General features: G+C 48.1%; 1 protein-coding gene across 1 annotated transcript; it reads right to left on the bottom strand.

Annotated features, from left to right (window-relative positions):
* Nucleotides 1-5,764: 5,764 nt before the first annotated feature.
* Nucleotides 5,765-12,712, bottom strand: C1ql1 (complement component 1, q subcomponent-like 1; the record flags this gene model as incomplete). Its single annotated transcript, XM_013031934.1, has 2 exons — nucleotides 5,765-6,954; nucleotides 12,254-12,712. Coding segments are annotated over 2 exons (639 nt in total), but the record flags the coding sequence as incomplete, so codon positions are not given.

Raw genomic sequence — 12,712 nt, 5'->3', positions numbered from 1 at the left:
GTCCAGACCTCTGATTGGTTGTTTCCTAAGAAACCATTAAAAAAAAAAACTCACAGTTGAGGTGCGCCTGCGCACTCCCTCCTCGGTTTACTGGAGTTTGCGAGGCTTGTCTCCCGAGCTTGAGTGAGCCGAGTGCGCTACAAAAACAAGACCTGGCTGGTTGGCATATGGGGTGGGAGTACGGTGCCTTCACCGTACTGTGTGTGGGGGCGGGAGTGCCACTTCTCTGTCATTGCTGGTATTGGTTCATTGCCAACTCCTGCAACCGGACTGTAAGGTGGGCTTATTTATCCAGCACTGGGGCTTGAATTCGAAGGCTTGCACTACTCAAGCAAGTCCTTTACCATTTAAGCCACTCACAGTGCTGGACAGGTTTTTAAACCTACCTTTCCTATGGCCTAAGTGACACATGCATATTTCTAAGAGGGGATTCTCAACTACTGACTGGCATCCCTTCCTACTTCAGGACTATTTCCTGACTGATTGTGGTACATATGAGGGTTGGCTTGTTGTGCTACCAGTGGACAAGGTCTCAATCCTCCAAAGCTGCCCTCTGCTTAGATTCTGATGTGCCAGTCTCATGCTGATTTGCAACTGCTAAAAGAACCTTGCACGGGTATTGGGAGTTTCCAGTCCTGGCTCAATGGGTAACTAGTGCTGATACTTGGGCTCTCTTGAGGGTCAGATTCCTTATCTACAAAATGGAATAAATATTCTGCCCTACCTGGCCTGATTGTTCATACCTGTAATCCTAGCTTCTCCAGAGACTGAGATCTGAGGATCAAGGTTTGAAGTTATCCTGAGCAGGAATGTGATAAGACTTATTTACAATTTACAAGCAAAAAACTAGAAATGGAGGGAGGTATGGCTCAAGTGGTAAAAGTCCCATCCTTGAGGGGAAAACACAAGCAAGAGCACAAGGCCCTGAGTTCAAGCCCCAGTACCAATGCATACTCACGTAATTATTAATATCATCCAGAAGGTAGGAGTAGGGTGACCAACTGCCTCCGTTTGCAGGGCTGGTACTGAGGAATTCCATAGAATACAGGACTTTCAGTTTTAAAACTGGGACAGTCCTGAGTTTGGTCACCCTGAGGAAGATAGGGGATGAAGAACATCTTCCATGCAGGCAAGAAAAGAAACAAAAAAGGGCACAGGTGCAGGGAAACTTGTAGATTTTTATGGTGGAAAATTGATGAAGTCTTCCTCTTGTGACTTCTGGCTAATCTATGAGGTAGGAAATGGGTCACCCATTGGATAGACAGTTTCACACTATCTCCTGCCCTTGAGGGGCCTGACAGAATAGGTACTCAATAAATATTGGCTAAAAGAACCAGTGAACAAAGGAGACTAGGGTAGGTGTCACAGATGGGGTGTTTTTCCAAGTAGTTTCTAGGAAGAGGAGCTGTGTATAGGAAGGTTGTTTATTTGTTTGCTTGGTGGGAGTAGTGCTGGTGTATTCAATATTGTGGAAGAAAAGAAAAGGAAGCCAAATGGAGCAAAGGGATAAGTTGAGTTGGAGCTCTGAAGCTGGAAAGGCACTGAGTAGTCATCAGGAGAATGATGGCTGTACAAGGGGAATGGGCTTTTGAAACCCCCATGTCACATGCTCAAGCAAACTCAAGTATGGAACATGCAGGAATGTGTTTCCATAGCGCAACCCCTTTGAACAATGAACAGTTTAACAAAATGAGTATCAGGAAGTTGAAACATATCTTGTCTGAGGGGAATGAGGAATAAGTAAGGGTGGGGGGGGCAGATGAATTGAGAGAGGAAGGGTGGTCAAATACAGTCATAATATTCAATGTGCATATGTGAAAATGGAACTAAGAAATGAGATGAATGAAGATGGGATAGGTGGGGCGAATGATGGAAGAAGTGACAATGATCAAAATGAATTATATATTTAAATGGACATGTTAAATTGAAATCCCTCCGTACAACTATTTGAAAATAATAAAAGAATGGGTATTAATGAACAATCCTCTGGCCCCATTAGCCTCCGGCTGCCACTTCTCAATAACCTTCTACTCCCTTCCTGTTCCAAACATATGTAGACTTATCACTTCCACTTTATTATCACCTCATTTGTAGGATTTTAAGTTTGTTACCTGGGAGTGAGGAGCTCACACCTCCAATTCTGCTTCTCAAATATACCTTCTTCACGTGTGAAAATAACCTTATTAACAGCATCTAACCCATCACAGTTTTATCTGAGGGAGGGGGCACATAAATAAGTGCAAAGGAACCAGGGCAGAGGGAAACATCATAGTTAGTTGAGGTAGAAGACTCTGTACCCCTGAAATTTTCTCTTAATTCTTAGGGTTGTTGGGACTGTTGTGAGGGTCAGCAGAACTCTGGTGAGGCCAGAGCTGCCTTGAACATGACCACTATCTCTAGGTCTTTGCCTCTTATCTCCTCCTCTGGGGCTCAGAACTCCTCCGAGAACAGTTTTGCTGCCTCCTGGATACTTGTCCAGGATTGATTGTCTGGACTTCTCCCCCTCTGAGCAGTAAATGAAATATCGGTTACCAGGAGTGAGGCAGGAGCCAATTAACCCCTGGACCTTGCCATGGCAGATGTGTTTGTAGGAAGCTGAGGTAGAGAGCAGAACACACCTGCCTGGCTTTCCTACAAAGTCATCCAATTAGGGCAACCCCCAGTGGTGAGCCCCACTGCCCCTCTGGTTCCTATAATCCCAGAAACTGGGGTGACATTGGGCCCTTGGGCTGGCAGCCACCTGGACACAAAATGGCCTACTATTCTGTGTGGGTGAGCTCCAGGGGCACCTGTGTCACACTCCCCTCCTGGCAGGACATTACTCACTAATTAATCACACATCTCTCTAAAGGGGAAGCAGCTTAGGGAGGCTTCTTGCTTCCTTCTTCTAGTATGGACCCACCATGCTGCTTGTCCACCTTCCTTTCCAACACCCACCCAACTCTGTCCCCTGAAAAACTACTGATTGAGGAGGTTAGAGGCAGGGGGATGGAAACATATCCTCTGCTCTTGGAAAGCCCTAAGTTTGAGGAGACGGTCTTCCCTTTAGGGAAAGCCCAGCCCAAGGGTACACATGGTCCCTTCATCCTGGAAAGAACTAGAAAGAAAATTAGGCTAGTGTCTCCATCAGAGTCACTTACTGGGAGGCAGTCTCTGTTCCAAGGAACTTGCATAACCTTGGTTGCAGTGGAGATGTACCTCTCAACCCTCAAGGAGCTGACAATCTAATGAGAAAATGGTCTTTGTCTTTAAGGTCCCCTAGTCTGATGGAGACACACAACTTGCCTTCCTAATCTGATGATGGAAACACAGCCTTTACCCTCAGGGTGTCCCCAAGTCTGAGGGTAAAAAAACAGATTTTGCTCTTAGGGAACAGCTGTTTCATGGGAGAAGCACTGTAGATTCCACTGTAGCTAGGATGTTACCTAAGTGACAAGCAGCTAACATCTGGCTGTATAGAATACTCGTAGACTTGAAAAGGCAGAAAAAAGCTGGATTCTGGTGGATCACGCTTGTAATCCTATCTACTGAGGAGCCTGAGATCTGAGGATCATGGTTCCAAGCCAGCCACCACAGGAAAGTCCAAGAGACTCTTATCTCTAATAAACTACCCAGAAAAGGCCAGAAGTAGTGTTGTGGCTCAAGTGGTAGAGTGCTAACCTTGAGCCGAAGAAGCTCAGGGACAGTGCCTAGGCCCTAAGTTCAAGCTCTGGAACTGGCACCAAAAAAAAAAAAAAAAAAAAGAGGAAGTCCTTGATTGGGCTGGAGTCATAGCTCAAGTGCCTAACAAGCTCTAGGCCCTGAGTTCAAACCCTAGTTTCACCTGGGGGGGGGGGGAAGAGGAGGGGAAGGAGGGGATATGATATTGATCAAGATGCACTGTATTCATAAACTGTCATAAACTACTTTGTTGAAGGGCAGTTCCTTAATACAACTACTTAAAGATAATTTTTAGTCGGGTGCTGGTAGCTCATGCCTATAATCCTAGCTACTCAGGAGGCTGAGATCTGAGAATCATACTTCAAAGCCAACCAGGCCAAGAAAATCTATGAGACTTTTATCTTCAATTAACCAGCCCCAAACTGGAAGTAAAGGTGTGGCTCAAAGTAGTATAACGGTAGCCTGGAGCAAAAGAAACTTAGGGACAGCACCCAGGCCCTGAGTTCAAGCCCTGTGACTGACCCACCTCCACCCCTCCCTGCCCCAAAAAGATTTTTTTTAAAGAAGAAAGTGAAAGTACCTTCAATCCAGTCCCAACTGTCATATAAGCTTACTCCATGACCATGGAATAAGTTATGAATTTTCTTCAAACTCTCATTTCCTCATCTGCAAAAAATGGAGATTTCAATCCCATCTCTCAAAATGACACGATTGTCAAGTCACCAAAAAGAAAAGCAAGTAAGCCAGATAGTGAGGTACTCACTGTAGAAACGATTAACATGCTTTTTATTATAACAGAGGTCTTGGGCCAGTCCCTGTGGCCTCTGGGATGAGAGTAGAAGCCCCCCAGGTGTGGCAGCTGGGTAATTCCAGGCCAATGTGGCTATTAAAGAATCACAGGGAGCAGTGGGCAGCACTGGGTGGGGGGGCAGGAGGAGTACCTTCTAATCTAATCACTCTTCCCTTGGAGACTTTAGTTCCAGCCAGACCTGCCAGGGGTTTTATTGGGTTTGTGGGGACCCGCAGATTTCAATCTCCAGACCCCACAGGGAAGGAACAAGCATTAAGCTAATTTTATTAAATGGCCACAGCTGGTAGTTGGGGGAAACTAGGGGAGAGAAGGAAGAATAAAGGAAGTCATTCAGGTCTGTCAGCCATGACAAGGGTCCATACATGGGATCTGGCCAGGAGAGAGGCCGCCCCTCCTCCCTGCCTCTCCAGCTGAGCCAGACTAGGGAGCCAGATGTAAAACCTTGGAGTCTCCAAAAGTCTCACTACAGGGCTGCTGCCCAGGGCAGATGCTTATAAATACATCAAGCCTCTGCAGGGCTGGGCTGCCCCAATGCCAGCCTCAATTCTGCTTTGGAAATCCTAGCTCTTTATGAAATATGATATACTGGGTCTTTGGTTCGAATATTGGCATTTGTTTGTTCCTATCTATGTGATCTTGGCAAGTTATGTAACCTTTCTGAGCCTCAGTTTCCTCATCTAAAATGGATAAAGCAAGGTGAAGATGTAGCTCTGTGGTAAAGCATTTGCCTAGCACAATAAGACCTTGGGTTTGATCCCCCGCCCCCCCCCCAAAATGAAATAAAATGCATAAATAGTTTAGGAATGGTGAAGTTCACCTGTAGTTCCAACTACTTGGGAGGCCAAAGCAGGAGGTTTTGTGACCAGCCTGGGCAAGATAGCAAGGCCTCATCTCAAATATGAAAATAAATAGAATGGAAAAAATAACAGCTTCTATGTTAAAAGGCATGAGCTCATCTCCCATGGATCCACTCCTTACTCCTCACAAATCCATGAGAAAATATTCATAAAGTGTTTACACGGTGTTTAGCACAGTGAGTGTCAGCTAAGAATTAGCTGTAATTATTTAAGAAAGTCCTGTATGCATGTCATGCCTGCCCCCCCAAGTTAGAAGAAAGACTTGGCCTTGGCAAGACAATGTGTCTTGGATTCAAATGCAGCCATAAGACTTAGCAACTATGTCACATTAACCTTCCTAGACAGCAAATATACCCATCCAACCTCCAGGATGTTTTGGGGAAACCTAAGATGGCATACTTGAAAGCATTTTTCAAACATTAGAGTGATGTATAAATAATAAGAGTTATGTTTATTGAGCACATACAGAATACCTCTTGAATCCTCAAGCAAGGTAGTTCTCCTTATCTATGTTTTATTGATGAGAAAACTGAGGCCCCAGGTGAGTTGCTTGGATCATGGTCACTAGTCTTTAGTGTAAAGCTTGCTCCTTCTGACATGGCCATCATTAACTCAACACTAGTCTGAGAGGAGTGACTTGTCCAGGACCACACACAGTATCACAGGGAAGAGGCCCTAGGTCTCCTAGTTTAAGGACTGCCTGTGCTTTGAGAATGCTGGTGCCACTTTCAGCAATGCAAAAATGGAATTTTTCCATCATGGAAGATGATGTATCTGAGCTGCTTCAATTCTAGCCCACGTGGGCTGTAGTGGGTAGCAGATCTTTTATCCTCTCTCCTCCTAGAGTAGCTCTGACTCTGGCATCTGGTTGTCTCCAGAAGCTTACAACAGACTTCTTTACCAATCTAGAGGGCATGGATCATGGTGCCCTCTTGTATTCCTCCTCAGGGTACATACTGAAACCCCTGCAGGATGGAAATCTTTTTTTTTTTTTTAATTATAACTTTGATCAGATGGAGCCCAGTTGGCCAGAGTTTTTCCAGTGCTGGGAAGCTACCACCTCCCATCTACCCCCAGGAAGGGCAGCTTATCTCAGTGCAGGAAACAACATCCACACATACACACCCTGCCACCCCTATGCTAGTGCTAGTTAGCAGGCTAGGGTGGGCAATAAATGGTCCTATTGTATAAACATATAGGGCAGGCTGCGGCCCTGCAGTCATCCTGCCTCCAAGGGATCAGGACATCTACTGCCAGCGGCTTTGTAGTGGGAATGCCTAGCTATAGCCTAGGTGGTAGTAGGGTAGCTGGGGGCTTCTCAGCCAGGTAGGGCTGGTGGCCAGGGTCAGACAGCCAGGAGTGGGTAAGGGATGGGTTAGTGTCTGCCTCTCCTGGGAAGGGATCCTGGGGGATGAAGAACAGAGGATGGAGAGCGATGGGCAGGGCTCAATCAGAGTAGATGATGAAGCCGGAGAAAGTGCTGTATTTGTTGCTGTTGCCGCCATGTGCTTTGCCTCCATCGAGCTTGATGAAAACCTCATCACCTGCATCCAGGTGCAGGATCACGCTGTTGCTGGCGTAGTCGTAGTTCTGGTCTGCGTCCTGGGCAATGGCGCTGGCCCGCACCTGCCGGGTGGGGTTGGGGCAGGAATGGGTAGTGGGGCAGTGAAGGATAGGAGATGAGAGGGGAGGGAGGTAAGGTGACCACATGGCAGGGAGCTTCAGTCCCTTCTGGAAGCTCAGCCTGCTTCTCCATGACATTCTTACCCCAACCCCTCCTAATATACACAACATGTTTGGGAAACAAATAGAGAAGCCTTAGATTCTAGTGCAAGGTTCATCTGGGTCTGAATTCGGAGTCTAGATAGATCTTCCTCAACTACAGTGGGTCTTCCCATCTGGCCTTCTGAGAACCTCAATACCTCCTCTGATGGCCCAGCCTGGACGTCCTTCCCTCTCTCCTCAGCTTGCCTTCCTCTCTGCTTTAATAATAATGATGCCACACCCACCTGTGCTTCTATCTGTGGATAAACAAAAGGACGCATCTTAGCTCCACAGGTCAAGCAGCTGGTCCAATACTAGGCTTCTAGTAAGCTACCATCCCAGAACCAGGACTGTTTGCAGTAGCTCAAGGCTAGTGCTCTACTTCTTAAGCCACAACTCCACTTCTGGTTTTCTGGTAGTTTATTGGAGATAAGCGTCTCATGGACTTTCCTGCCCGGGCTGGCTTTGAACCATGATCCTCAGATCTCAGCCTCCTGAGTAGTTGACAATAGCCTGGTGCCTATTGTCACTTTTAGCAGCTCTATCACAAGATGTTAAGGATATGTGGTGATGGCTGAATTACCTATGGACATTCCTCTCAAACAGTTAAGGCAATATGATGCCTCAGCCTTAGTATCTGGGACTATGGGGCTGGGAAAGTGGCTCAGTGGTAGAGTGCTTGCCTTGCAAGCATGAGGCCCTGGGTTCGATTCCTTAGCACCACATAAGCAGAAAAAGCCAGAAGTGGCAATGTGGCTCAAGTGGTAGAGTGCTAGCCTTGAGCTGAAGAGCTGAGGTACAGCGCCCAGGCCCAGAGTTGAGGCCCCACAACCGACAAAAAAAATAGAAAATAAAGAATCTGGGACCTGCCCAGGATATATCCTGGATAGAGAAGAGGAGTAGAGCCATCTCCTGGATCATGGCTTGTGGTGAGGGAGATTGCCCAGAATAAAGTTCTCAGCCAGGCTTCCCCTTTACACATTTCTAACCTGCCCCTTTCTCTGAAGGCAGTTCTCCATCCTGCTGCCTAGCCTAGGATTGAGGTGTCCACTGAACCAAGCCAAATTAGGGGAAGAGCCTATTCTCTCTGTAACTCTGGAGGCAGAACTGTAGATCATCTGGGCCAAAGATACTGACTCAGCAGTAATGCCACAAGGAACAGGACTCAACGTATTTGTAATCCTCCCCTGCAAAATCCCAAATCCTTCCAGCCCTTGGTCTCCCCTCAACACCTCCTTAAATCTTGGATGGAGTATTTGGTTCTATTAGCTGGAAAATTCCTAGTCCAGCTAAAGATGGGAGGGAACAAAATGAGGGAAGAGTCCTTGTCAAGGTCAGGTTCTTTGTCTAGAAAGATGGACCAGAACTTATCTCACAACTTTCACCATTACAAAACCGTTTGGATGGCAACGAAAAGTAAAATTTCAATCTTGCTGTGTCTTTGAGCTACTTAGTAAAGAGCTGAAAGCAAGCAGCCAACTTCTGTATTGTTCCCTGGGCCCTAATCCTGGTAGTATTTATTATAATACATGCATTTCATTATCTTTGCTAATAAATTACTACTAATAACAATTATTTTTATTACCCAGATTAATTTAGCCTTAACTCATTAAAACAGTGTGCTCCTTAATAGCCAAAATCCATTAGAATATAGTCATCTGTCATCAGGAATCTCCTGGTGATGTGACAGGCATCAGAACTGTTATGCTTGTTTATTATTTATTCATCACCATGATTGTTGCTGTAATTATCCTAATTATCCATGGAGGCAGGGAGAATTTATGCCCTTCCATCCTCAGACAGTAGGGGATCCAGGAACAGAACCCAGGGGTCCCAATTCTCTGCCCAAGACTGGAAGTGAATGAAGCGTCTGGTTCTTCCTGGGAGCCTAAGGGAAGGTGGGAGAATTGAGGTTGCCATGGAAGCAGGAAAGCGGGTCTGTGATCATCACGGGGAGTCGGGGGTAAAGGGATGAGGGGTGGGAGAAAGAGAGGCCAGGGCAGCACTGTCAAAATATCTCCAGTTGCCAGGAGGGGAAACTGAGGCAGTGGTCTGACCAGAGGAGTTGGGGGAAGAATGTGTCCTTGTCCCAAATTGAGGCTATAGGTTTGAATACATAGGTATAACTCCCATAGGCAGCCAGCCTGGTTCCTGATGGACACTTGTGTTTTCACAAATTGGCCAAGCACTGTGCTCTGAAAGACAGCAGTCAGTAGAGGCTAGAATCCTGACACCAGGTAAGCAGGTGATTGCCAGTTAGGTCAATTTATACCTTAATTGGCCCCTGTTGTCCAAGCCCTTGCCGATTTGGACAAGGGCTTCCCCAGATCCCTTCCCCCTTTGCCAAGCAACACTTTGGCCACAAGCTCTGGTATCTACCCCAGCCCAGTTTATCAATTTTGTATACACTCTGACTCCTTGAAATATGGAGGTGGCTTTGGACAGCTCAGTTTGCCCATAACACTGCCCAACCTAAACCCCTTTCCTCAGGCTCCTCATGTCCTAATGACCAGTGATTGGGGCCAGCAGATTGTGGGGTATTGACACAAAGCTAATCCCAGGGAGAATGGTCAGTGAACCTCAGACAAGGAATCTCAGCACTAGGCATGAAGATGGCAACTTCCCTCTCCAAATGGTCTTGCCCCAAGAAAAAAGCAGATTTGACTGCCTTCCCAAAGAACTTCTGGAATCCTCTGTGCAGAGAGGAAGCCAGGCACACAAAGCCCATGGTAGGCCCTGATCTGAAAGACATGGGAGATGCAAACTCCCCTTTTCCATTCCCACCCATTGTGCAGCCCTGTCATTGTTTTCTTCACTTACTGAAACGTTCTCTTTCACGTCTGAGCCATTTATATTCTCCCTACACTTGACTGTTTATTTTTCTCCCAAGCTGTGGTTCCTCACCTATAGGCCAGCTTCACCATCATCCTTTCCCCACTGTCAGGTTGGTCTACACATGTTGAACCACTCTTCCAGCCTACCTATCTTGGGGATAAGAATGACTTGGGCTCTCAGTCTACCTTTACTCATTGGGGTGTGTTATTATACTAGTGCTGTTCCTACCTACGTAGGCCTTGAAGTCCTACTGGGCAAATAGGACTAAGCCTCAAATCTGGTTCTTAGTAGGGCTCCAAACTAATGTGGAATGACTGGTAGGGTCAAATGAGCCCATGGGCACCTAGAAGTCACAAAGGGATGTGAGAGATAAGACTGTAGGTCCCATTGTTGCTGTTGGGTTTTTGTTTGGAGAGAGTGGTCCTGAGTAACATGTCTCATTGGAGGCTTGGCGCAGCAGTAGTGCCTGCCTAGGAAGCCTGAATTCCTGAGTTTAAACCCCAGGACCACCAAGGGAAAAAACCAAGCTTTGTAAATACTAGCCAAATCCATCTTTTTCTAGTAGCCTGTGGTCTTTCGTCTTGTGAGTCCCCTTCATCAGATGCTGCTTTTACTGCACAGTTTCTACTACAGGGCAAAGAAGGGGTTCTGGGAACAATTTTACCTCCTAGTAACTAAAGTGGCATCACCCCAAACATGCCATCTATGAGGCCTCCTCTTGCTTCATCTCTCAGGCTGTTTTTCTCCCCGAGGTAGTACAAGATCTAGGGCCTAATGATGGCCTATTGATTGCTTCCCTATCCAGACAAATCCTCAGGCCCTAAAACCTCAGGTTTTAGCCAGCTCAAACTTTGGGGCAAGAAAGAAATTCCATGAATGAAGGTGACATTGCTGCATCCCTTATTGGTGATTAATAAGGGGAATCATGGGGCTGTCTGCAGAATGAGTACTTGCTGGATACTGGAATCTCCCATTTGATCAGGAAGCAAGGACAAAGAACAGAGATACCAGGAAGCCTGATACAAGTGAAAAAGAGACACAATCATTAACAAACAGAAGGGTGAGGGGTGGGGAGGGGGTTAGACCAGAGGAGAGACACTAGAAAGCCAGTGAGAGACATACAGGATTGTCAGACACAGGAAGGAGATAGACATGAGCAGAAAGGAGAGACAGAATTGAGAGGGTGCGGGAGAAACCTACAGGGTAGAAGAAAGAGAAAAAGGGATAGATTCCACCCACAGGTTTTCTATGTATTCCTATCCCCTTCTCCAAGCTTAATAGACCCCAAAGTAAGCAGACTCTCAGGTTAGTGCTGATGGTGGGAGGGGTTCCAATGTCTTTGGTCTCAATGGCACTACCTCTCACTAGCCAAGATTTAGTCTGACCTGACATCCCTCTTCTACTAGAAAGCTCATGATGACCACGCCCCCTGGCGCTCCCAAGCCACCAAGATCTGGGAGCACTAGGAAGGAAGGTTGAGTAGCCAGAGACCTAGGTAGGTTTGTCACTCTGGAACAGGGTTGGGTCTTTGTTGGTCCCCGACTGGGTGGTTCTGAGGAGAGCGCTGCGCATAGGCAGTCCCAGGATCAGAATCCTGGCGCAGTCTAGGGAACAGTCAGGATCACCACATAGTAGGCTCAAGGAGGACTTGGACCTGGAAGAGTTTCCATCTCTTCGCCCCGCCTCTGGAAGAAAAACTTTTCCCCGGAGGCTGCCTTCTTGCGCTAGGTAGCTCTGGAGTGGGAAGCAGCGTTGCATTCTCGGATTATGCAGAATGTCAGATCAGTCAAAAAGTCCCTTCTCCTGGGCAGGCGATTTACTGCAGCTAAGGTTTCTGCGCCCAACTCCCTCTCTGCCTTTGTGCCCAAAACATTTCCTGCCATCCGCCTTCTCCGCCTGTGCGCACCCCACGCGTCTAAGCGCCCTCGGGCGTAGAGTCTGCTTCTCCCTAGCCGGTACCCTAGAGCTTTGTTCTTCCCTAAATCGCCCGTTGGCGTCAGCTTGAATCTGAGCTCTCAGTTGGTATGGCCAAAATCTGCCTGCCCAGAGCCAGATCGCGCGCCCGGGAGCCCTGTGCTCTGGCTTGGTTAGGTTATAATCTCCCCCATTTCCGTCCCGCGGTGCCCATCAGTATCTGCCTTAAAGCTAGCACCCTGAAACCAAGGAGTTACGGGTGCCCGATGATCGCTGATGCTTAAGGGGACCACTTTGGAGCTTCCATCTACGCCTGCCTGCAGGGCCCGTCGATTCCCATCGGGTACGCACTTGCCCCAGGCTCCCTAGGTGCCCTGCCCCCAGGCCAGCCCCATCCCCCGTCCTGGCCCACCTGGCCGTTCTTGCAGAGGTCTGCCCACATACTGGTGCCGTCGCCGCCGCGCATGAGGACGTGGTAGGTGAAAAAGTAGGTGCCGGGAATGTTGCACGTAAACTTGCCGCTGGTCGCGTCGTAGTTGTTGCCTAGGTTGGTGACCACATCGTCAAACTTGAGCACCTCGTAACCCTCGTGAGGGTTCTTGAGGCCAGCGTAGAAGGCCACGCGTGGCACCGTGGTGTAGGTGGCCGTGCTGATGGCGCCGCTGCCCCCGGTGCCCGGCAGCCCGGGAGGACCTGGCTTTCCTGGCTCACCCTTCTCCCCGGGCGGTCCCACGGGACCCGGAGGACCCGGGTTCCCGGGAGGCCCGGGGGGACCCGGCTTGCCTGTACGGCCCGGCTTCCCCTGGGGGCCCTGCACCAGCGTGGAAGGCGGGGGCGCGCCGCTCTGCTCGCTCAGGGCGTCGCCGCCGTC

The sequence above is a fragment of the Dipodomys ordii genome, unplaced genomic scaffold (assembly GCF_000151885.1).
Source record: "Dipodomys ordii isolate 6190 unplaced genomic scaffold, Dord_2.0 Scaffold147, whole genome shotgun sequence".
Taxonomy (NCBI): Eukaryota; Metazoa; Chordata; class Mammalia; order Rodentia; family Heteromyidae; genus Dipodomys; species Dipodomys ordii.
This window is presented reverse-complemented; position numbering and strand designations above follow the sequence as displayed.